The sequence below is a fragment of the Pseudochaenichthys georgianus genome, chromosome 12 (assembly GCF_902827115.2).
Source record: "Pseudochaenichthys georgianus chromosome 12, fPseGeo1.2, whole genome shotgun sequence".
Taxonomy (NCBI): domain Eukaryota; kingdom Metazoa; phylum Chordata; class Actinopteri; order Perciformes; family Channichthyidae; genus Pseudochaenichthys; species Pseudochaenichthys georgianus.
In genome coordinates, this window is record NC_047514.1 from 11,943,880 (window position 1) to 11,967,966 (window position 24,087).

At 39.9% G+C, this 24,087-nt stretch overlaps 1 protein-coding gene across 2 annotated transcripts; it reads right to left on the reverse strand.

The window, feature by feature from the left end:
* Positions 1 to 255: 255 nt before the first annotated feature.
* Positions 256 to 23,045, reverse strand: npdc1a (neural proliferation, differentiation and control, 1a). 2 transcript variants are annotated; one of them, XM_034096376.2, is made up of 9 exons: positions 22,719 to 23,045; positions 11,257 to 11,406; positions 3,910 to 4,026; positions 3,570 to 3,773; positions 3,104 to 3,170; positions 1,948 to 2,041; positions 1,749 to 1,828; positions 1,488 to 1,587; positions 256 to 1,346 (listed from the first exon to the last, which is right to left on the reverse strand). In XM_034096376.2, exons 1-9 carry the CDS (start codon positions 22,825 to 22,827, stop codon positions 1,275 to 1,277), a joined length of 993 nt encoding a protein of 330 aa, XP_033952267.1. In that variant the 5' UTR covers positions 22,828 to 23,045; the 3' UTR covers positions 256 to 1,274. The 2 variants fall into 2 exon arrangements, with proteins under 2 accessions (XP_033952267.1, XP_033952266.1); XM_034096375.1 differs by having other exon boundaries at positions 3,910 to 4,029; positions 22,719 to 23,044.
* Positions 23,046 to 24,087: the final 1,042 nt, after the last annotated feature.

Here is a 24,087-nt window from a genome sequence, read left to right on the forward strand (position 1 = left end):
TGCCACCTGCACAGACTGAGACTGAAACAATATTATTTTATTACGGCCATTAGTCTAGGAAAGAACAGCAGGGGACTAAATCTAATCTATTTTAATAGCTAGAGTTTGTCCAAAATGTGTAACTTTGTTGCATCTCTCCCTAATTTCCTGTCATTTAGCCACTAGCATCAATAAAGCAATTACATTTAAAATGTCTATATACGTTTCTAAAATCTTATTAAATGTATGTCATGAAAACCACAACATGAAACAAAGTTATTTTCACATGTGGTAAAAACTTTTAATTCCAATCCTTTGTCTGCATGTACAAATATCTATAAAAAGTGAACACATTCACTCGTTTTTGTATATTTTGCAGCACAGAGTAAACTTGGGACCGACAAGAGGACAGAGAGGAAAGAGGGATGATACAAGATAGTGATATTTACCACCTACACATCCATCAGTATAGTCTGTCACCAACATTTCATTAAAGTGCTCATAAATCACTTTTAGTGTACATTCCTCCTCCAGCTACAGGATGCATACATACGGGAGGCCCAATAACTTTTCAAAGCATTGCCATGATTCAAATACGGTACAGTCAAACCATGCGACAGACATCATCAAGTACTTCATTTTCATATATATATATATATATATATATATATATATTTTTCTTTAATCTTAAAATATTTATGCGTAGCTTATATGAGAAGGAATAAAATGAGCAACACCAACGTTAACATTTTTAATGCTCAACCTTGTGTTGCGTTTGAGAGTTTTTACAGGAGGTATTACACAGATCTGATTTGAAACTTTGTATCTGTTGGGAATGTGGTTTAGCCACTAGCTATGCATAACAAAACAAAGGGAGGGCACCTGTTTCCCAGCTTATGCATGTGTATCAGTGTGTTATACACATGTCTGCTGTTGTAAGACATTCTTTGGAAATAGCTGCAGAAATGAAGGAAAGTAACCAAAATGAAAGGGAAAATCTTAACTTAAGAGATTAACATTTAAACAACTTAATACAGACTCTGAAAACCTTATGTTAAAAGAAAGGAAAGCTCCAAATCAGGGAAAGAAATAAATTAACAAGGAACCCAACATATATTTGTAATATTATAACATGATATAGTAAAGAGCCGACAAGAAAACAATCCTTTTTATCACCTCCTCTGACAGGAAACCTTCAAATCTATGCATGCAGTGTGAGATCAAGTGGTTTCTTCCACAGAACTGGTGTGTGCCTGTGTGTATTTATGTATGTGTGTGCGTAAAGGGTTCAGCATTCACTTGTGATTTTCCGGGAAATGTAAATTTGAGTCATCAAACAGAGGGTTCTTCACTTCCATTTCTCCAGTCTGTCAAGGAGAGAAGAGAAACATTTATATTTAGTCAATAAATCAGAAATGATTGGTTTTGTGTGTATGTGTGTCTGGTGTGGCGAGTGGTTTGTGTTTGTGTGTGTGGTGTGTGGGTTGTGTATGTGTGTGTCTACCTACCGGTGCAAGTCCAGGGCACTCATATACTGTGAAGTCTCCACCCACTTCTTCCTCATCTGATGTGACCTCGGTGTCAACGGTTTTCTGTTCAGGTTTGTTACTGCAAGACAGGGGAAAAAAACAGTTAAGATAAAGAATAGCTGAAAAACATCAGAGGATGTGGTTGAACATTTGAAATCCACATTAATACACGAGAGACATGAAAAAGAGGAAAGGAAGGAGGTGTCAGCGAGTGAAGAAAAAAACCAAAAAGAAACGTACTTTCCCATTGAGAGCATCTGCTGTTTTTGATGTTGGTAGTGATACATCTGAGCATTTTGTGCCAGATTCTTATCTCCCATCTGAGGAGACAACAGAAGGAAGAAGTTTGAAAACAGAAGCTGCAGTGTAAAATCATGTCTGGCTGTTATGCAGAAAAAGGAAGCGAGCTGTAACAATCGGTGAAGTAAGAGTTACTTACTGAGGAGCCGTTGGCTGAGGGGGCCGGCAAGCTCGTCCCTCCTCTGAAAGCCGGGTAGTCGACCTTCTGAGCCAGGCGCGATTCTTTCTGCAACCTGTGGGGGGCAACGTGAATCTGAGTCTCCTGCAATAATGATGGCCGTTTCCTGCCTCTGGCATGAAAACAACATCCTGTCACCATCATACTTGAAGACCAAATTAAAGTGTGATTTTAGGTGTAAAAAAAGGGTTATAAATAGGTATAAAACAAGAAGTGACATTGACTGAGAAACATCCAAAAGTACATCCAAATTATAACTTGTCTACTAAATTGACTACCAAAAAATAAAGTTCGGTTTTGTGTTTTAAAACAAAAAGCATACGTCATGCTTTTTTAATAACTAATAACATGGGCCTAGTCTCAATTTGGATACCTCCGTTGGTACAATTGTTATGTAGTACACGGTGTACATCAGTGGTTCTCAACTGGGAACCAGAAGGAGACTTTAGGGAGTTCAAGGGAGCCCCTAGACAAATGAGGAATAGTACATAGTACATGTGAGTCATAGGAGTGACTTCGGATCCTAGGTTTCACTTTCTTCACGATTATGTCCTCAACTGTAGTAGACATATACTGGATTTGTAATCTTATCTAAAAAACGAAATATTTTTATATGGCGGCCCCTGCAGAAAAATCATGTTAGTTTGTAAACTAATGTTGTTAATTCAAGTGTCTTTAACATGAATAAGGTTGAACAACATCATAGTGCACAATGTACTGACTTCATTTTGACAGGTTTGTGTTTTCTCAAATACAACAAGGATGTCCTGCACTTACCAGAAATAGCTTTTACAATATTTGCCCACTTCCTCTTTTTTAATGGCAAACTGCAACCAGACAGAGCATTACTGCTGCTAACATCTGACGGTACATTTCCCCCACCAAAATATCTGTAGGTCTTTACAGATTACCATCCACCCCTCTTATTGCGATGTTGCCATGTAGGCGACCATTGAAGGTGAACACTTGTATGAGTATAGCATCAGGATACTCATGTTGCAATGCGATTGGCCATAATCCGTGTGAATGCACTAACTGTCTGAAATCCAAATACCGAGCGTAAGTGCAGAAGAATATGTATGTATTTAATTCAGTGTAGAGGTTTTTTTAGACTTACTTGACGTAACAGACGGTTGCCAGGATCACTGCCACAGAGCCCACCGCCACAGACAGTGAAATAATGACTGCAGGTTGATTAAAAGAATAAGAAAAACAGAACATGTTAAGGAGCAAATAATGAGTGTTTGAGTCAGATGAGACATTTGCTTATGGTTGCTATAGATCATTTTATCTATCTAATTTTCTCATTATGAGTTGTAATGAATTGAGATGCATCTTAAAAGCAATAAACACTTTAGGATGAAAATGACTAACCCCTCTGTTGGGATAAAAGCCGAAAGGGATTAAATCTTGCTTCCAAATATCTACGCAGCAGAATGACCCACATTTTAAGCTAATAGACTGCATTTCTACCCTTTTTTGTTTATTTTAATATACTGTAGCCGCAGTGGATTATTTACCCACAGGCTTTCACTTTCTCAGAGCATTAAAGCCTTCTGAGGACATAAACGAATCATACTCACTGACTATAAACTTGTCATGTTTGGATGCTAGCACAGCGATAGGACCAGTTCGACCCTGTACTCCGGAAACACGAGGCTGGTGGGTCGGGGGTTCAGGGAGGGCAGAAACTGTGGGGCGGGGGTCTGTACTGTTGTCATTCTGGATTTTCAGTTTGGGTTTGGTGACACCTGGTTTGGTTATTTTATCATCTTTCTGGGCGGCAGCTGGAAAGAGCGGGTACACAAAAAGAGGCCGCGTTAAAACCAAAGGCGATGAGAGGAAACATGGGTGGGGTTAACTGTCACAGAGGACATGAGTGAACTTATTAAGTAATATTGTTTTTTTTAAGATTGCTCTTACCAGGATGTTTGCTTGTGTGGTGTCTTTCTGTCTTGATCTCAGTCACTTCCTGTTTTTCGATGACTGAGTGAAGGAAATCGATCTCTTCATCGAGGTCGGGGTAGAATGCCACTTGACCTACTGAACGGACAAGACATATTAAACATAAAATACTACATAAAAATAAATAGGCAATTATTTTACATTAATCAATGTATTCTATGTCTGGATCTGCCAGTGGGTCGTCACGATTAACAATAAGCGTAATAATATACCTCCATTACAGGAGAGACTTATTGTTTCCTAGTTCCTACAATTAGGTGTTAAAAAATATATGCGAGTATAACTTTGTTCTGCAATTGGCTAAAATTAGATAAGAAAAATCTGCATAGTATAACGGATATCAGCAAAAATGGTGGATCCTTATTTCAGTATATTCTTCTTTTCATTAACCAGTCATTATTTTTGAATTAATCATTGATCTGCAAAATCTAAGGAAACATTGATAATGAATACATTTAACAATCACATTAGACAAAGAACAGAAGCACACGCTCACAGCTGATAAGAGAACAGGAAATATTTGTCTCTACATTTAGTCGCAATTTCGCAATCTCAGTCTTCTTAATCAGCTCTTATATTCCTAGATGTTAGACCTCATGACCCATAACCTTGAGGTTGGGCATTTTTAATCCTGGAAAACATTATTCTTTCACAACTTATCAATGTTCATGACGAGTAATGTGTAACTATTGTGATAAGAAAGGCAAAGACAGAGAGCTCATGCATATGGTTTAGGTGTGTATACATGTGTTTCTCAGCGTCTTGCCTCTGAAGCGATGAACAGGGAGTGTGCTCATGTGTGTTGTTTGTTTGTGGATGAGTAAAAAAGGAGACAATACTAAACTGTTGTTAACAGCCCCTCAGGCCAGACAGTGAGCCACATTCCTGCAGCCCTGCCGAGGCGTCCGGGGCGACCAGGGCCGAGAGTGTGTGTGTGGCCGGGGGAGGAAGCACCGCAGGGGGCCAGCAATCAGCCAAACATTGGCCTCACTGGGCTTTAGTTGCTACATTCACAAAAGACCCCATAGCTCCCTGCTAATGGTGGTAATCAAAGTGCTATTTCCCTCTATAAAGTTACCCTGCAATATATCACATATCGAATCAAGGCCCGTGTCGTGGCTGATCTTAAACACATGTTGCTATGTGGAATAAAGGCATTTTAATATTGCACCAATTCTACAGTGTGCCATGGATTTATTTTCTTTTTTTAAAGGACACTTGAATTAAGTTTTTGTGACATTATTTCAGCTCTGTGATGAGCCCTTCATACTTTAATTATAGAGAAATTAAATTAAAGGTATTTGCACTCAAACCTGGAGAGAAGGGAAGTTATGTAAAAATAAGTTGTGGATAAAATAAGTTCAAACAAGGTTCTGCAGTTTGAGGACATTTGACTTTTAAATGAATTTAACATTTGAAAGCCAAACACAATCCAAACAAATGATTTGGCAATCAGTTTCAGAGTTAATCAATTATTTAAATATCAATTCAATGTCAGAAACCAACATTCTTTCTACGTCAATTTTTAAGACTAAAGAAGAGTGTTTAAAACCATTTTATTCAACTTAAAATAATTTGTTTATAGTAATAAGGCCTTTGAAAACTTCTGAAGGATTCGTGGGATACCGATGCAGAACAAATAAATGATCAGTGTTGTCACACATTGTTTTAAACCACCTACATTACATTAATGATTACAGTTTCACTTTTACTCCAGAAGGCCAGCCATCTGGCTGAGCTAATGTGTATGATATGACATGCCAGCACTTTCACTGCCTGCTTTGTTATCAGCTTACCCCCCTCCACTAATGGTCATTTAGTGCACTCCATAGCAGGTGTCTGTGGAGGCGGGATGCACCATCTGTACTTTGCAGGTGGTTGGGAGCTCCAACCGTGCCAGTGGGCTCACCAGTGGCATGTGGCAATACAGATTATTTTAGGGATTTAAAAAAAAGAGTAGGTAAGATATGTACAGGTCGGTTTAAAAAATAATAATTGTGAATTGATTTGATATCAGCAAGGAAATGGTGAAAAAAGAATTAGCATTATTTATTCATGTCGAAAACCCCAGGACCCTAGCTAAGCAGTAGCTGATAAATCACCTAAAAAGGTGGTGATTTTGTGTGTGTGTGTGTGTGTGTGTGTGTGTGTGTGTGTGTGTGTGTGTGGTTTGTCACACACTGACAAAGCATGCACACCTCTCCTTGTGTAAGCGAGATTTGTCACCGGGTTGATAATGACCAATAACCTCTGGAGAGGCACCCAGGGGGCTGCTGGGTACAACAAACAAACACTAAACAGCTCAACAGGAATCGAGGTTCACACACATCTGTGCTGTTACTTTTCCCACTTTAAAAAATAGTCACATTTCCTCCTCCCCCAAAACACAAGCTTGCACACACACATACACACATACACATTCTCTCCATGAGTTTCACAATACATTTTCAATTTGTTTCAAACTTTTGGGAAATTTCAAAAAAATAGAAGTGTCACCAATGAATCCTAAAACTTAAAAACACCATGAAGTGACAGATGCAATATAAACCAGTCAGAACGATTATCTTTTTTCTTTTATAAGATTCATGTTTTGTCAATCAAATAATGACTTCAATGCTACACAAAATACTTATTTAACTCTTTGATGCAGCTGTAGACGTTAGAAGTGAAAGGACAGGGTGTAAGTGATCACAGTGCCTCTGCCTCACAGTGAGCCCTGCTGTGAGAGATTATTGATTTGTACTCTGTGTGTCCTGCTGCCCTCTAGTGGCAAATGTAATACATGTACTCCATAGCTGAAGAGACAAAAAGAGAGACCAAGCTGTTTATTCTCCTCCTCTCTAAAAGCAGATCGTGTATGGTGTTTCATATTTGTATAGGAATTTAGCTTTATATTATATCTTCATTTTTGTACTTATTTAAAAATGTCATTTTCTCTTACCGCTTTAAATGTACCTATACACCGAAACAAATTCTTTGCACATGTATTTGTGTTTTGATTTATTTGTTTTGTCCACAGCGTTTGGATAAAAGTTCTAAAAAACGGTTAAAGGGAAACAAAAAGGTCACAGATTAAACAGAAACTCTTATCTTCTTTATTAGCTGATCTGTTTTTGGAATGAGGAAGAAGTGCATAGTTAAAATGTGATTTAGACCACCAGATCTAACGTTGTTAAGGTTACAGCAGAGTCCCCCTCCCACCTGCCATAAAAAGTGAGTCACAGCTGACTGTAGAGCTTTGAGTAAATACAGTAAATGTGTTAACATGTTCTAACCTTCAGTAAACAGATCCACGGGTATTTCATCCGTTGTTCCAAAGAGGAACAGTGGTAAAATGGTGGGATCGACATTAACAACCGTGAATCTGTATATCATCTGTAACCTTAAGATACAACAGTTGTAATATGAAATGCTGGTACCCTTCATTTAAACATGCAGCATGTCTTGCAGGCAATTCCTTTACTGAAAGTGTGCAAAGCAATGTTTATTTAATATTCAGTAAGCTAAAACTGAAGTTTGGCCCTGCATTAGATTAGTGTTCTAACATCATGTTGACAAAGTAAATGCTGCAGGATACCTTCTCATGTTTCCACTTGTTAAACAACTAAAATTACTTTTTTTGTATCTTGGTTCTCACAGTTCTTTGACCCCTCGATCACTTAATATAAAAATATATATACAACACGAATACAAAAAAACGAGAAAAAAAAAGTCCAATTAAATTCACCGCATGGAATCAGCCATGCCTTTAGCTCGTACACTATTTAACTGCGTGTTAGGAATACATACCATTTACAGGCTATTTGTGCGGCTTCCAAACAAAGCGCATGGCTTGGAGGTGTAGGCTCCTGTGTGTTTACCAATGGCAGCACATGCCTCCATGTCAAACACAAGCAGGTCCTTCTTCCAATACAAAGTGCTGCACACTTCACCAGGGAGCACTTTCATCCTCTCGGAGCCGAGTATGTGAAATATTAGACATTTCTGAGTCCTGACAGAGATGATCGACACCGGAACAACCTTGACCAACAGGTGCAAGGCCGAGGGATAATAAAAGTTCATGACAGAAGTGCTGATATAACAATTTTAAATTCAAGATATGTGAATAGGGGCTTGCCATTTAGAGAAGAGGAATCTATAGTGAAAAATGTTGCTTTACTGCACAAAAATAAACCCCGTCATCACTGACTATTCACTAAAGTAATGCTGTCGTATCTCCAAATATATAAATATAATTCAAAAAGCCAGTATTTATTTTATTCCTTTGAAGATAACTGCAGTTAATAAGCAACACTTGTTTCTTCATATTCTTGTGAATGTGCAAACTTTAATGTATGATAATTAAAACCATATAAAATGTCAAATGGATAAAACATCTTACAATCTTAAAATAATACTTAATTTGACCACTTAACCTTTGTTTTTGGATGGTGGTTGATGCAGATCTACTAAGCACTTGCCTGTTTTCCAAGTACTGGCTGCTAAAATATGCTAATTGTGTTCCCTGTTAGAAGGTTAAGCAGCCTTGCAGCAGTAGCTATAGTAACATAACACACTCCTCTCTACAGCCAGAGAATCGAGAGTTCTGGGTGAATGAAGATGACTGCAGTATCCTGGCTCTCTTCAGTCTGCTTTATTCTTAAGGACATACCGGTAGTTGCAATCGGCTGCCGACATTGAATTATGTCTTTCTTTCTGGCACACATTACATTTTAGCGTCAGATTTTGTCTAAAAATTTTTATTTCTCTGTGATATTATTGTGATGATTCTGCAGGAAAAAATCCATCTAACCTCTCTGCAGAGCCCGTGATTCTGCTTGGTCATGTAATTGGAAGAACAATTTGATTCATTATCTGATGCAAACGGGGCTCGCTGACAAATCACAGGTTTAGTTATGAGTGCATAACTGTGTGAGTGAGCAAAAGAAAACAAAGGACAATTATCTGACTTGTACCAGGGGGAGCGGGGGAAACCGTGCGTCAGTTGTTTGCTCCTGAAAACACAGCGATTATATTTCCTCCGACGTCATAAAAGACTTACTTTAGAAGTGTAATTTATTTGTTTTGTGGAATGATGCCAGCTAGTGCAATCTTTATTGTGTTTTGCTGCATTCATATGTGACAAACCAATAAGTGGTGCGTTTATCAGAGTGAAATGACAGTAACTGCATCTGTTCATTTAGTCTGTGTGTGTGCGTGTGTGTGTGTGTGTGTGAGAAAAAGAGACAGAGTTGATATGTTGTTCGGGTCACTGGGTTCGTCAGGGGTTTATGTAACTGCGGGGGGGCTTATCTGAGGCGTCCTATGATGTGCTGGATTCACATCACCACACAAACAACAGCATCACACATACGATTCAAAGTCCTAATACTAACAGCTGATTTCATCATCATATGTGTGGGCTCCAGTAAAAAGAAGCATCCTCTCTTCTTCATGATAGACTTTTCTCTCCGATACACACTCATCCCCTTCTCGTGTTTGCTTGATTCTGCCCCCAATCATTTGAGCCAAGTTCGTATCCTCTCCTGCCGCAGACCAGACCCCCCCACACACACACACACACACACACACACACACACACACACACACACACACACACACACACACACACACACACACACACACACACACACACACACACACACACACACACACACACACACACACACACACACACACACACACACACACACACACACACACACACACACACACACACACACACACACACACACACACACACACACACACACACACACACACACACACACACACACACACACACACACACACACACACACACACACACACACACACACACACACACACACACACACACACACACACACACACACACACACACACACACACACACAGCGTGGTCTGTGTTTGTAGTGCGATTCCATGGATGTTTGTAGTGCGATTCCATGGAAATCGGAAAAACAAGATTGACTTTCATTGAATTACATTAGATTCAGTGGTGGAGGCGAGAGAGCGCGAGAGAGAGAGAGAGAGAGAGAGAGAGAGAGGGGCATGTCGTCTAAGTGATTAAAGCCGTCAGTGCGGGGGCTGTGTGTGTCGCAGACGCAGTAGACGCAGGGGCAGATTAATAACAGAGGCTCAGACTGCACCAAATCGACCACAATGTAGTGAGAAGAGAACAGGAGAAAAAAAGAGAGTGCATTGGAGGAGATACACAAGATACTGAGAGGGAGGAGGAATAAAAGACATCAAACTAAGATTGAAGGGAGGAGAAGCAAAGCAGAGAATCAATAGTAACAGAGAAAGAGGTGGAGAGGCAGGGAGATGTGGGCAACAGGATACAGAGATCAACTGGAAATAAAACGGACTGAACACAGAATGAAAGTGGAGAGAAGCTTTCTTGTTGAATCTGTCATTTAAAAGAGGACATATTATGCTTTTTCAGGTTCATATTGTATTGTGTGCCTCTCCTGTGACATGTCTCCATGATTTAATGTTCAAAAAGCTCCTTATTTTGTGCTGCAGCACCTCTTTTCACCCTCTGTCTGAAAGCCGAGCCCAGTCTGCTCTGATTGGTTAGCTGGTCGGCTCTGTTGTGTTTGGTCAAACCGCTAAGAGATATCCTGCCCCTTAGCCAATTACTTACAATGTGTGGGAACGCGAGCCAATAGAAGCGTGAGCGTTGCATAGTGATTTCACTATGTTACTGCAGTAAACAAAGGAGTCCCCATTGAGAAGATTCTGGTGTGAACTTTGGGATTTTAGTCTTTGCAGACCATTCACATGCACCAACATCTATAAACACACCACAGGAAAGGGGAAACCCAAGAACGCAAAATAGGGCCCCTTTAAAACCCAACAGGTTATCTTAGTAAAAATTAAGGTTGACGATTTGAATGTGCTTCCACATGAAATATATTAACATTTCATTTTAGCTATATTTTGGAAAATGATGATTTATGTTTTGGCTGTTTTCTTGACTATTGTCTTTTTCGTTGTCTGTTAATCTTAAACTGTGGGGTTTCTCTGGAAGTCTTTCCTTGTACGATGTGAGGGTCTAAGGACAGAGGGTGTCGTATTGTCATATTGATATTCTGTACAAACTATGAAGACCACTGAGACAAATGTAACATTTGTGATATTGGGCTATATAAATAAACATTGATTGATTGATTATTGTTTGTAAGGTGACCATTTGTCTGGATCGGGAATTTATATTATGTAACATTTCTGTTAAGTGTGTAACCTTTATGTCTCATGAAATATTGCTGATGAAATCATAGCTGCGGCCTCTCGAGAGTGAAATGTTTATATATTCCTTACCATGCTTATGGTGCCTCTTCTTCACCTCGCAGCTTCCCTCCTCGTTCTCCTCCAACGGAGCGAGGCAGGGGCCACATCGGGAGGAGCCCGGCCTGCAGAAATGGCGTCCGTCTTTGGCACAGTCTAAATGGCGAGGGCATTTACTGCTAACTGAGAGAGAAGGAGAGAGAACAACAGTTTATTAGTATCCCCACTGCACTGCTGTGATGCAGAAATTATGCTTTTAATGAGGCAGTTAAATAGCAGTCTATATGCGAAACAGAGTACTACTAAAATGCTCTCAATAGGAGATGCTTCAACTTCATTACACACACTCCTTTCATGAGTGGATGAGTCAGCTCTTCTGCTCCATTCACAGATGAGACATCTGCCCTCGAACTGAGCGACTGCTGACGTCAGAAAAACGTCATGGAGTTTCTGAAAATACTATTATTATTGTTGTTGTTCGTTCTGACTTCATCACAGCTTACTAACGGTCGAGGTTACCCAGATAGGACACGGATGTTAGGCGAGTCAGAAACACTCATGACCTTTTTTCTGCATATGGATGATCCCCACCCGTTTGCCAATATTAAAAAAATGTAAAGAGTGATCGACAGCTGCTCTCATACAGATCTGCCCGTAATCAGGTTAGATAATCACTCGGCCTGATTACTGCCGGTCTGAAACAAAAACAGTGCTCAAACACACACACACACACACACAATGGGATACACACACTGGAAGAAGTGGGTTGCAGAACCACAGCAGGTGTGTTTCTCAGCAGAGGGCAGGTGGAGCAGCTATCGGAGCGGATAATGAGCGGCAGTTCTGCACAGCGGGCAGGCTAAAGGTGAACGGCACAGCGGGGGTGATACTGACATAACAGACACACGTGATATAAGGGCGGTGAGAGGAGATGGACCTGGTGTTTGTGAGGGTCGCAAAATGTCAGGGTTGTTCAAGTCAATAGGTGTTGTAAAAAAACATGTTTGTAAAAAAAACGGTTTGAGATAGAGTCACACATTTGCGGTAGTGAGACAGAGCCTTTTGTCACAATATATAATGACCTCACTAAAGGGGAAGGTCAAGTGTTTTGCCTCGGTCCGTCTGACTACGGAAAATCTACTGACCTATTTTTTTTATACCTAACTATGCTTTACTTCCATAAACATTAGAAGCCTAGGATTTGTTTTTGCTGCTTTCTTGTAGTGTAGTGTGTCTGTCACACATGAACGTCCATTTTGTTTCCATTTTATGATTTGAAACTCATCAACACACCAGTCTAGAGAAAAGAATTACCAACTCTGAGATATAATAATTTAGGTATTCAAGTTATCATCTGATCGAGCCTACTTTTCATAACACTTCATGTGTTTATTAAAACCTCTGCCATGTGGCTTTGATAAATAAGAACTTAGTATGGTGAGATGATGACATACAAATATTGAAGACCCTCTTTGTTTGTTCTGTTTTGCAACAGACTCTTTCCTCAACAATTGCTTGATAACAGAGGAGAATTACAAATGACAAAAGATGGCTGAGGAGGGAATCTGAATGACCTCCATGGCAACAAAGCCTGTGACATCAGGGGGGTATACTGCGAAGCAGGATTTTCGCTTAGCCGGCTAAATTCAGGGAAAACTCCGGCTTTCCGGTCATCCGAAGCTGGTTCTCTTTTTAGCAGGCTAGATCTCCATGGTAATATATGCTAAGCAGCTAACCTGGTCGGGACCAGGTTAGGTTGCAGGCTAAGAGCTCAACTCAGTGAAAGCACCGCCTGCTGACCAATCAGAGCTCAGTGTGCGGAGTTTAAAGCGATCAAGTCATATTACAGGAGAAAGGAAATACAGAAAAACTGCCGTCGCAGGAAAGACGGCCGGCAAAAATCACCGACTGTGTGAACGTGAACATTAATAGAATATCACCTCCATCTTCAGAGCAATCTGACTATTATAACATTAGCGTTAAGAAAGCTTACTTAAATATCTGCCACAACATAAGTAACCGGATCAGAGTACATTAAGTACAGTCCGCGGCATATCACTTCATAATGTATCATATATCTCCTTATCTGAGTCAGCTGAGCCGTATCTGGCCGTGCAACACTCAGTGTCACATACTGTATGCAGAAGTATTATTTTAAGCAACACATTAAGTTGACGAAACACTCGAGACAAATGTAATTGAAGTCAGATCGTGTTTTAGACGGGGCAGTGATATCATAAACCTGTTAATGTACGCATTCAAACAGTTTTTCTTTTTCCAGCTGTATGCACCTTGCAGGTGCAGCTCTGTGGCTTTCATCCTGGATAAAGTGTTTAAGTCATGGATGTTTAAAGTTTAACTTCTTCATTTTTGACTAGTATTAAAGTTCACTTTTCATTCAGGAAGTATGACGCTGTGCTGTCAGTGCGCTTCTCCATGTTTGTGATTGGTCGAATGCTCCAAATACCACCCCTTTCATGTGAACGCGCACCTAATTAGATAGGACACGGCTGGCTTGAGCGATCCACTTGATAACCCGCGTCGTAGTACAGTTTAGCGAGAGCGCGTTTGTTTTGGATTAGGCCAACCGGCTAACTCAAACATATCCAGGTTAGGTTGAACCAGGTTCATAGCATAGGCCCCAGGACAGCTGTATTGAAGGAGCACATATGCAGATGAGGAGTGTTTCAGAGATGAAGAGCAGATAGGGAAGACCGGCAATTGCATTCAGTATTTTTATCCAAAATAAAAGATGAAAACAAGTTTGTTTAAATTGCTTCTTCTTGCACATACCCTACTACTTCTGTCGCTGTGTCTGACTCGTCATATGGGATGCTACACTATCTTTATCATTTCGATTTTATTTTGCATGTCATAGTCCATTTTTGACAGTCATTCTAAGATAAGCCAATACATTTCCTTGTATAGGTTACTGAAAAACATATAACTGAATTATTCTGAACCTCCACGTCATCATATCTGACATAAGCCCCTTAAACCCATTTTTGAACTGAAAATTCTCCATCTTTCAACAACATACCAAAGGTTGGAAACACCACAAAGAGTAAAACAAAGACATGCCTACACGTCTCTACAGCATCGCATCAGAGAGGTGGAAACACGTCTTCTCAGATCACTGATGCTCTGCTTCAGGGAGGGAGCGGTGGAGTGACGCATGTGTAATCTGAGATGCTTTGTTTGTTGTTCTCGTCCAAGACACAGGAGGAGCCGTAGTATGGGGATGTTGGTGATACATCTGTAGCTAAGGGTTTGTTCAAGCTTGTATTTATGGATAGAAAACGTTGCAGATATTGCCACAAAACCAACCTGCAGGTAGACGACTCCCAGAGTCTTTCATCGCTGGTTTCATTTGGAGTCACGCTCTGTCTTCCCACGGCTTGGCAACACCGCTGTCACGGCGACGTTTAATTGCTGCCACATCCCTGTCAGTGCGACCTGCTCACGTGGCGAGCCCCCTCATTCCTGATTTCATCAAAGATTGTTCGCCCTCTTAATTGTTTTCTCTCCTCTCCCCCCCTTGATCGTCATGGCTTCTATTTTTAAATGCCACAAGGCCTCTCTTTTAAAATTTCCCTGCAGGTATTGTCTGATCTTTTCACATGTTTCTATTGACTTCTTTAAACCCCCGTGACCCTCAGAAAGAAAGACAAAATGTCACTGGGAATAGAATAGCGAGTGGAATGGTATTAAGGGTTGGGAATTAACATTGCATGGGTTAGGGTTAGAGTTAGGGTTAAGCTTATGCAAGACTTCGTGAAAGAAATCCCAGATTCACTCACATCCAAAATATGATGTCTCCAGGTTTGGCCTTTTATTCTTCTGTAAGCTCCTGTATTCTGTCCGTGACTTCTTTAATACTGCCCAAATGGTTGGGGTCAGCAAAGACATTTATCAGACATCTCTGTTCCCAACTATTTACTCCATACCAAGCCAAGGTTTAGGACACTGGATGTCTCCTGTAAACCTCCTTTCATCTACATCCAACCTCACTCATGAGTCATGTCGTCAAACCATTCCGACGTCAATGTTCTTTTCTTTTTCCGACTATTGGATCTGCTATTTGAGGATCAAGGGTTGGCCATAGATCAGGTACAGATGACTGGATTCATGTCACAGATCAGATATGTTGCTGCACATGCGGCGCCTCACAAAGGAGTCAACAGTGGAAACATTGACTTAAAGCACTGACGAAAGGTCAAAACAAGTAGTCAAAACGACCCGTGTAGGTGTGGACTAAGCCTTAGAATTAATATGTTTAAATTGGGGTATATGTGTGCCTGTGATTAGGAAATAAATGTTGACTTATTTTGTTTTCATACTTATGTCATTCAGTATTCAAGATATTACAAGTGCAGACTGGCCTGGGCAGGGTGAGAAGTTCTATGCAAAGAAGCACAGATATAATGTATTACTCTCTGCATTATGAGGTGATTTCATTTTCAAAGTTAGAGCAACATAAACATATGCCTGAATAAAACGAGAGCATATTGAGATATGCAATAATGTAGAAATAAGCCATTGCCAGAGACTGAATCATGTGCTGTGTTTGCCCGGACCCCACATTGTCCTCTTTCACAAAAAGACCATTTGCCAATCCTTGCACATAAATGAATCACTGTTGTCTATGAAGAAAGGCGAAGAGGCATTAAATCCCTAAAGCCAGAAATCAATGTCCTTTCAAAAAATCTGCAGTCTTTATTATTTAAACTAGCGTCTTCTCACCTCTGGTATGCATCACATTGGAAGTTAATATGGTGGAACCTACTGCAGTAACATGAATGCAGATTATTATTTCCCTCACACACAAGCACCCATATATACACAAACACACACCCGCACACAAACGGGCTGTTTGCGTGCTTCATTACGATTGCGTGGCATGGCAACGGTGAGAAAAGAAGGTGAGAGAAAGCGAAGCGAGTGTGAAAAGTGGAAAGCTCCAACAGCTGCCTGAAAACCTTCTTCTTCCACCAGTAAATGTGATCATTATTATTAATGTACCAAACTCAGATACATAATGGCCCTTTATTCACAGCGCAGCAGAACCCTTGAAGATGCTCATCGTGATAATTACACTACAAAGAAGATCAAATCTATTTAGCAGCATGACAAAGGAGCCGCAGAAGTGAATGTCAAGTCTCCATAGGAGGCCGGCCTTGCACCAACATGCATCCCACACAGTGCTGGAGCTAATTAGAGATTTCAATCATGGAGGCAGAGGAAGAGAAACACAAAACAGGAGAAAGGCAGGAAGATAGAGATGGGAAAGATGCGTTCCTGCTGCACAACAGGTCGTTCGGTATTAGCAAAGACATGGGAGGTGTGGAGAAAAAGTAACTAAGGGGACTCAGAAAGTAGTCCTTGGAACGAGTGAAACAATTACTTTGTTTTAAACCATCTGCTGCTGCTGCTGCTGCTGCTGCTGCTGCTGCTGCTGCTGCTGCTGCTGCTGCTGCCAGAAAGAACCAGAGGCGTTCTCACAAAGCTTGGTAAACACCTACACTCGCAAAAAAGTGCACACTCACACGTCACTTAACAAGCTGTTCGGCAGATAAAGTGCAGAATATTTCATCCAACCTTTAATTGTGTATGTGATTTTGAGAGGAAGTAGGAAATGGGTATGCCAGGAGGGTCATACAGCCCCATTGTGTGTGCTTCCTGACCCTCTGATAGCAGACAGGAAGTAAGACAAGCACTCCATATCAAGAGCTCTTCAGTTGATATGCAACCGCACTGTTTATTTTTCATATGGATAAAGTGTAGGATTGTGCGTTCAAGTGCGTGTGCGGCTTATTGTGTGACCTTGCTGATTCGTTTGACTTTATGCAACATGACTCGCTGGTAAATGACAAAAACAAACAAATGCCGGGCAGCCTGTTTAACTTCTTTGTTTTTATCAGAAGGGACACGCACTGCTGAGGGAGTTAGGATTAGGACGAATGCAGGCAATGAAACCGTATAAATGAGTCATTGTCAGAAACTGATTATACAGTGGGCAAGCCTCATCGACGCCATCCAAGTTTGCAGATATGGGATTTGTTAAACAGAAATGCTATTTAAAACAGAAATAAAGTTTCTGTGTAGAATAGCATGTTTTGCTTCAATGTGATGGTATCATGGTATATTAAGAGTCCTTTCAATCAAATTCGTAATGGATTAGCCGAAAAAGATATACCATGACGAAAACAACAATTCATTCATTACTGGGCAGTAGAACACAAAATGACTATCACAACCGGAATTTAATAATACACACAACACATATTTAAGGTTCAGTTAAATTGAAAGAAGGCATTAAATAGCATAACTATTTATATATATATATATATAGAATAACAAGTGAGTGATCCTAAAAGTAGCTTTATGATAGGAAAGGACGTCTGTTTGCAACTCACATATATCATATCAATATTCCAATTACTGTAGACTATTCTGCACATTTCTATCATTCTGTTTCCATTATATTCTATTTGACTATTGTATCTGTTATATTGTGTTGCACTGTTGGAGGAGCCTGTGACCTAAGATTTGCATTGTCATAACTACACTGTAGCTATGCACACATGACAACAAAAGCCTTGAAACTTGAAACTTGAAATGACACCTGAAGACAAAGAAAGGCCACATATTTTTGCCCGCTATGCAATTCCTCAAAGAACAATTTATTATAACCGGAAATATTTGTTCACACATTTCTTACACCTGTGAAAAGTTCCTTTGCGTAGCAGAAAACATCTCTGATCAGAAAATTGCCAACAATCTTTAACATCGTTGCGGAAAAAGCTGCCCGATAGCTCTACTTCTTACGAATATAGTGGAAACGAAAAGCTGAAATAGATGACTAAACATGTGAAAACTGCCAACTTTAGGAGATTCAGCATAAATGTGTAGCGGGGGTGTTTGGTTCCCACCATGATCTGATGCAGTGACTCCTACATGTGACACTTTTTGTGGAAAAATGGGGCATGAATTAGCACAGAGCACAGACACGTCATAATGCCGAAGCGGTGGTAAGTAGAGGCTAAGGTTAAAAGGAAGTGAAACACACACAAAAAAAAAGAATTTCACTCTCAATCGAACTCAAGTTTGTAGAAGGCAATCCTTGTTTTCCATTTCTGGTTGTGCAGTCTTATCTCTCCCTGCGTCTGTCATTCGTCTTTTCTGTTGCAGTAATTTCTGTCATGTCAGACAATGACGAGTCTAACCCATTTACACAGGGGATAATTACCCTGTCATCATCGTTAGAGGGTAGCAGAGCAGCACACCCCGCAGCAACCCAAACAAAGGCTGAAGGATTTATACAATGGCAGCAAGTATCTGGCAAATGAAAGCTCTCTGATTTAGGCTCTCCTAAATCTTCCTCTGATTCTTTTATTATCATCATGTTTATTTCTTTGGCCTGTCCAGTTGTTAGAATAGTATGCAATGCAACAATTACCCCAAAACGGAATGATGCCGATTGCGCTCAAAATGAGTTTAATAGATAATCTCCTTTTTACCCAGTGTTATCAAAAGCATTTGCTATATCTAAAACAGACAGATTTCTGGGTATGACTACGGAAGAGGTTTTAGCACTAACATTATGATGTTTCCATTTAATTCAGGTTACACAGACACTCTCGTTCTTGGTAAGGATGTGGCTTGACACAGATGTAACCTGTGCTACATAACCCCTGACATAGAAAATGTTCTGTTCATTTACATCACAGACAAGTCTTAATATAACAACATCACTGTTGCTACAACATTTACAGCTGTTGTGATTGGGCTAAATTCCCTCTAAACAAGCCTAAACTATTAGCAAAAGGTTCTCTCCATCTGTGAAATACTTTGCAGATATTCTCTTTTATCGGGACGCAGAGTGTATTCCTTTTTTGGGTGGCTTTGCAGTGCAGGCATGTCGTGTCAATGGTCGAATAGCACTATGGTCTTCCTATTTATTGAACTAGAGTCTGGACTTTTGCCGTGACGGTCTCATTTGTAGAACAGCCAATAGAAACGCCCTTTCTCTGAAATGATCTATGATTAGCCAAAGTCTCTCTAAACGGGCTAGATTTCCTAAAGCCTTAAAATAGACCCAACAAGAGGTGCAGAAGTTTCGTTTTTTCCTCAGACCAATTGAATTACAATATGCCAACAGGTTGTTTTGAGTTTTTTGTGAAACATACTACTCCATCTTTAAGGTTAATGGCCGTACTCAAACTGAAGCAGCTAGAGGGTTTCATTCCAGCCTAACTGTGCTGACTGGCTTGATCAAATGTCTAAAGGCGCTCTGTAAGTTGATTAATTGTGGCTCATTTCCTGGAGAAGTCTGGTAGCCGCCGACTGTAGGCTCTTAATGAAGAAGCCCAGGGTGGAGTGAAGGAAAGTAAGAAAAACGATAGGAGAGAAAGGGAGTGGGAGAGCAGTGGTTTTAAGATGCCACTTCAGCAAAGCCTTGGCAAACCGCAGACCTCCAATTGAGACAACAAGGACCACAATGAGGCAGGTCAATAATATCTTTCCTGGCTGTTGCGTAGTGTCAGTGTAATGGTTACCAACGTATAATTGGATGGTCGTTCTCCCTTTCTCTCACTGAGGAGAGCTGGAAAGGTCAAATCCCCTCAAAGACCACACAAGCTGCAAATTAGATCCATTTGAAGCCAGAGGGAGGAGTACTTTTAAGCTTTAAACTGCATTTACTAAATTAATTCCTGGAAGAACTGACTTCACATATAATATTAATCGAACCAAGGTTAAAAAAGGGAAAAAGATTTGAAAATGTCCAATGAATACAGTTAAGAGGTAGTATTATTATTAGTATCCTTGAACTATAGAAATGTAATTTGACTGATTCCCTTTAACTGAAAACATACGTAAACTTTGATTTAATCTTGAGTCATATGAGGATACAAATCCGTGTGTGTGTGTGTGTGTGTGTGTGTGTGTCCTTTTCCCCTGACTTTTCACTGCCCTCACTCTCCACTACCACGTTGGCAGATGAATAATTTTGCAGCAGGGTAAGGAAAGGTGAAAAACACTGCAGCTGGTGGCTCTCTCTGTGTGCGTGTGTGTGCGTGCGTGCGTGCACGTGTGCGTGTGTGAGTAAAGGTATTAATAGTTAAAGATTAATCCTGGAAAAAGAAAAGGCCAGAGGCAGCGACTCTGAATAAATTATCTCATCAGATCTGTGAATGACAAACCTGGCATTTAAACGTGGCAGCACAACAATGCTGAATTGGAACATTTAGAAGTAAAGAAGTCTAGAAGGAAAAGCTGATAGAGAGCAGCAAGAACATGCAAAAAGAATCAGTGGGGCAAGGTGACTTTTCTCCTTGCCCCACTTAACATGAATCACACATTCTGGATGTTGAGATCATTCCGTCTCTTTGCCAGCAGACTAGACAACATGTATGTCATCTACCGGGTTTATGGAGATGTTGGATTACTTCCATCCCAAGAACCAAATGTTCTGTAAAAGTGTTCTCTGCCATATTATTTACACATGATGTGTCAACACTTGCTGAATCAACCATCTCATTACTATGCACTCCATGCTGTTGTCACACTCCAGCAAATCCCCCATGAAACATGACTCACCGTAAATACTGAATGTGCTTTTTGGCGGTTCTGGAAATGTTTCCAATGTATTCAACACTCTTGAATAAAGCACCATACTCAATACAAATGCCTGCGATAACATTTCTGTTCACCCTTCACCCTGCTTTGTGACTAATTCTCCAACGTCACATAGGGGAGTAAACATATGTTATTTCGCCTTGTCTTGTAACTCATACTCAAACAATAGCCCATACTGACACACATTGTTATATAGAAGCTGCGTTCAAATCTAACAGGTGTTGAAAACTCTAGAAAGATCCTTTCACTAGTGATGACAGCAAACATTTGACTCTTTTCTGGAGACACACTGGAGGCAGCAGTGTATTGACAGCTTTGTCTGTCTCCATCTCAAATTCTGACACTGAAAACGTCTTTATGTCACCAAATTATCTTTTTCACAACAGTTAGGTTTTTCAGCATTTGAGTGAGGAAGTATTGGCATTAGTTGAATTTTGATGCAAAGCGAAAAAATGACCAGACTTCTTATTGGAAGAAAACAATGCAGACACTGCGTCACATCCTCTCCATCGTGCACAAGCAAAATGCAGAGGCAGTACATGTTCTGTGTGAGTGTGTTTCTGTGTGAGCCCCTCAGATAAAGGTTTAAGATTACATGTGAGTCCAGCTGTTGGTTCTCCCACAGGGATTCTGTGTTAAAAGCTCAGAAGCAGATTATCTCCCCTGCAAACATCAGCAGCAATTATTACTGTGTGGGGACCCGGGACCCATTTCACACACACACATGCTATCAATTAGAGCTGCAACAATTAGTCGACTAGAAGATGAGTCCAATGACAGAAAAACAACTTACATTAACTATTTTCTTTGATTCATTGTTTGTTTTCCAAAAATGCCAAAAAATGTTGTTTCAATTTGTGATTTCCTCTGGTTTAAAGAATATAAATATAAATAGTTTATATAAATAGTATATCTTTGGGTTTTGGACTGACAAAACAAGACATTTAAAATACATCACGTTTCACAATATCCTGACATTTTAGAGATTAATTGAGAAGAACACTCTGTAGATTATTCAATACAGTTAAAACAATCGTCTGCTGGGGCCGTGCTTCCATCATATTGTAAAAAGTGCTAAAGACAGTTATTCAATTGCGAAGAGATTTACTAAATGAATTCCTTGTTTTGTTTTTATAGATGTTATAGTTACAGTTTAAATATAATCAAAGTACAGACAGCTGCTTTCTTTTCCCCAATCCTAGCGAAATGATTTGGATTGTGTGACTGCAGCTCAGATCAATAAGCAGTATTGTTTTTGAAAATGTCACAAATTAATTTCACTGTGATAGAAGTTAAGCTGATAAATTATGTACTGGTTAAGAACTAATTAATGGCGATTATGAACACATGAATACACTGTTTAAAAAGCAGCGTTATCTATCACAATCTACAAATATGGCTGTGTCCACATTCAGGATACATTAGTGTAAAAATATGTGAGCATATAAGGAAATGACTCACTTTACAAGAAAGGGAATTTGTATTTTTTGTTAACCCTTGTTTGTCCTTGTGCTTTTCCCTCACTCACCTGGCCTGTCCAACATCTGAACCATAGAGTGTATATATAAATCTGAACTCATGTTATGTCCAATACTATCAAAACACTATATTTACTACAAAACCAACACCATAAACAACAATAAAAATAAAGTCAGAAAAACACACGTGTCTTACTAAACTACTCGGTGAATTAAAACAAAAACACTATATAGATAAAAACAAGCCTCTGTCTTGCTTTTTGTCACGACCTGATAAATTGACTTAAGATGCCCCATTAACATTTGTTTATAAGAAGACTGAATACGCTAACACAACCAAAGGTAATAGTGTTTTTGTCGTGTTCGTTGTGTGTTTACCTGGCGGGCTAGCACTGACGGGGGCTACACAGAGGAGCACCGCGGCGAGCAGCAGCAGCAGCGAGGCCTGGCGCAGGCGTCCGTTCCTCGGACTGGAGAGCAGCAGCATCCTGGGGGTCTTCTAGGGGACGGAGAGCCGTAGACGGAGACGCAGTTTGTTGTCATTCCTCCATCACTCCTGTTTTACGTGTGTATGTTTTTCAGCGTGAAGGACTCACAGAGATGTACCGAGCAGGTGTAACCGGGACGCAGTCTGTGACACACTGCGCAGTGTAATCCGTGGCGTGTCTAAAGATAGCGGAGCTTTCCCGCGAGGAGGGTGGGTGTGTGTGTGTTTGTGTGTGCGTGAGTTTGACATGCTGCCTTCAAGGTCTCCTTGTAGACTCCGGAATAACAACAGACCATAGATTACCTGGCAGACGTGTGTGTTTTTCTTTTAAATAGCCTCTGTTATAAACATTCGTGCATATTCTTGACATGTAGGCCTATACATAGGGCAAAGCTTCAAATAAAACACTGTTTCCCCGATAGCCTAAGTGAAATCTGGACATTTTAGATTTATTTAGGGAATTTAAGCTATTTATTAAATACATACATTTCATTTGATTTACTGTATATTCTTATTGGCTGATAGGGAATACAGTGATGCTCAGAAGTCGCCAATGTATCCTAAAAAATGCCTCTGATATTCCTAGTATAATCAGTTCTGAATCTGGCTCCAGAAGGATTTTCAGTCAAATTCCAATTACCAAATTGAAAATGCTTGAAGAAATGCTTGAAGTCTAAAATATGTTTAATAGATGTACATTTACCTAAAGTAAAAACAAATGCTTCTGGACTTAAATGTTTCAAAATACCACCCACAAACTGTTCGATGAACACATCAATTGAATTAAGGCAATATGTAAACTCGTTGTTTTTAGCTAGCTGTTTTAAACCAGCTAGTAAAAACGGATCCACAACCGAGGAGTCGCTGTTTCCCACACTACCTGAAGGCAACAGTTTACTGAGAGATTACGAACAGAGCACAGGAGGTGGACGTGAGACGTGATAAAACCGGTTTAAATAACCAGATTTACACACTGCCAGAGATATGTTGATACAAATTGATAATCTAATTTTAATGCTGTTACATTTACATAGCCAATCATTAATTTATTCTTCACAATTCATCATTACTTTGAATTGCCTTGTGTTGAAAGGTGCTATATAAATAAATAAATAAATTAAACAGCTCAGATTTGCTAATCATATTTTATAATAAATAAAGTGGTTGAAGAAGAAAATTGATAAGCAAACAGTGTATGTATGTAGCAGGTGCTGTGAAATGAAATCGCAAGATGACGTATTTCAAGATATACTTCAAATA

Coding starts and splice junctions, on each gene's coding strand:
- npdc1a (XM_034096375.1), bottom strand. CDS start 22,827: ATGCTGCTGCTCTCCAGTCCGAGGAACGGACGCCTGCGCCAGGCCTCG. Junction 11,407..22,718: donor CGTCAGTGCTAGCCCGCCAG/GTAAACACACAA, acceptor CTTCTCTCTCAG/TTAGCAGTAAATGCCCTCGC. Junction 1,829..1,947: donor CCTCAGCCAACGGCTCCTCA/GTAAGTAACTCT, acceptor TTGTCTCCTCAG/ATGGGAGATAAGAATCTGGC.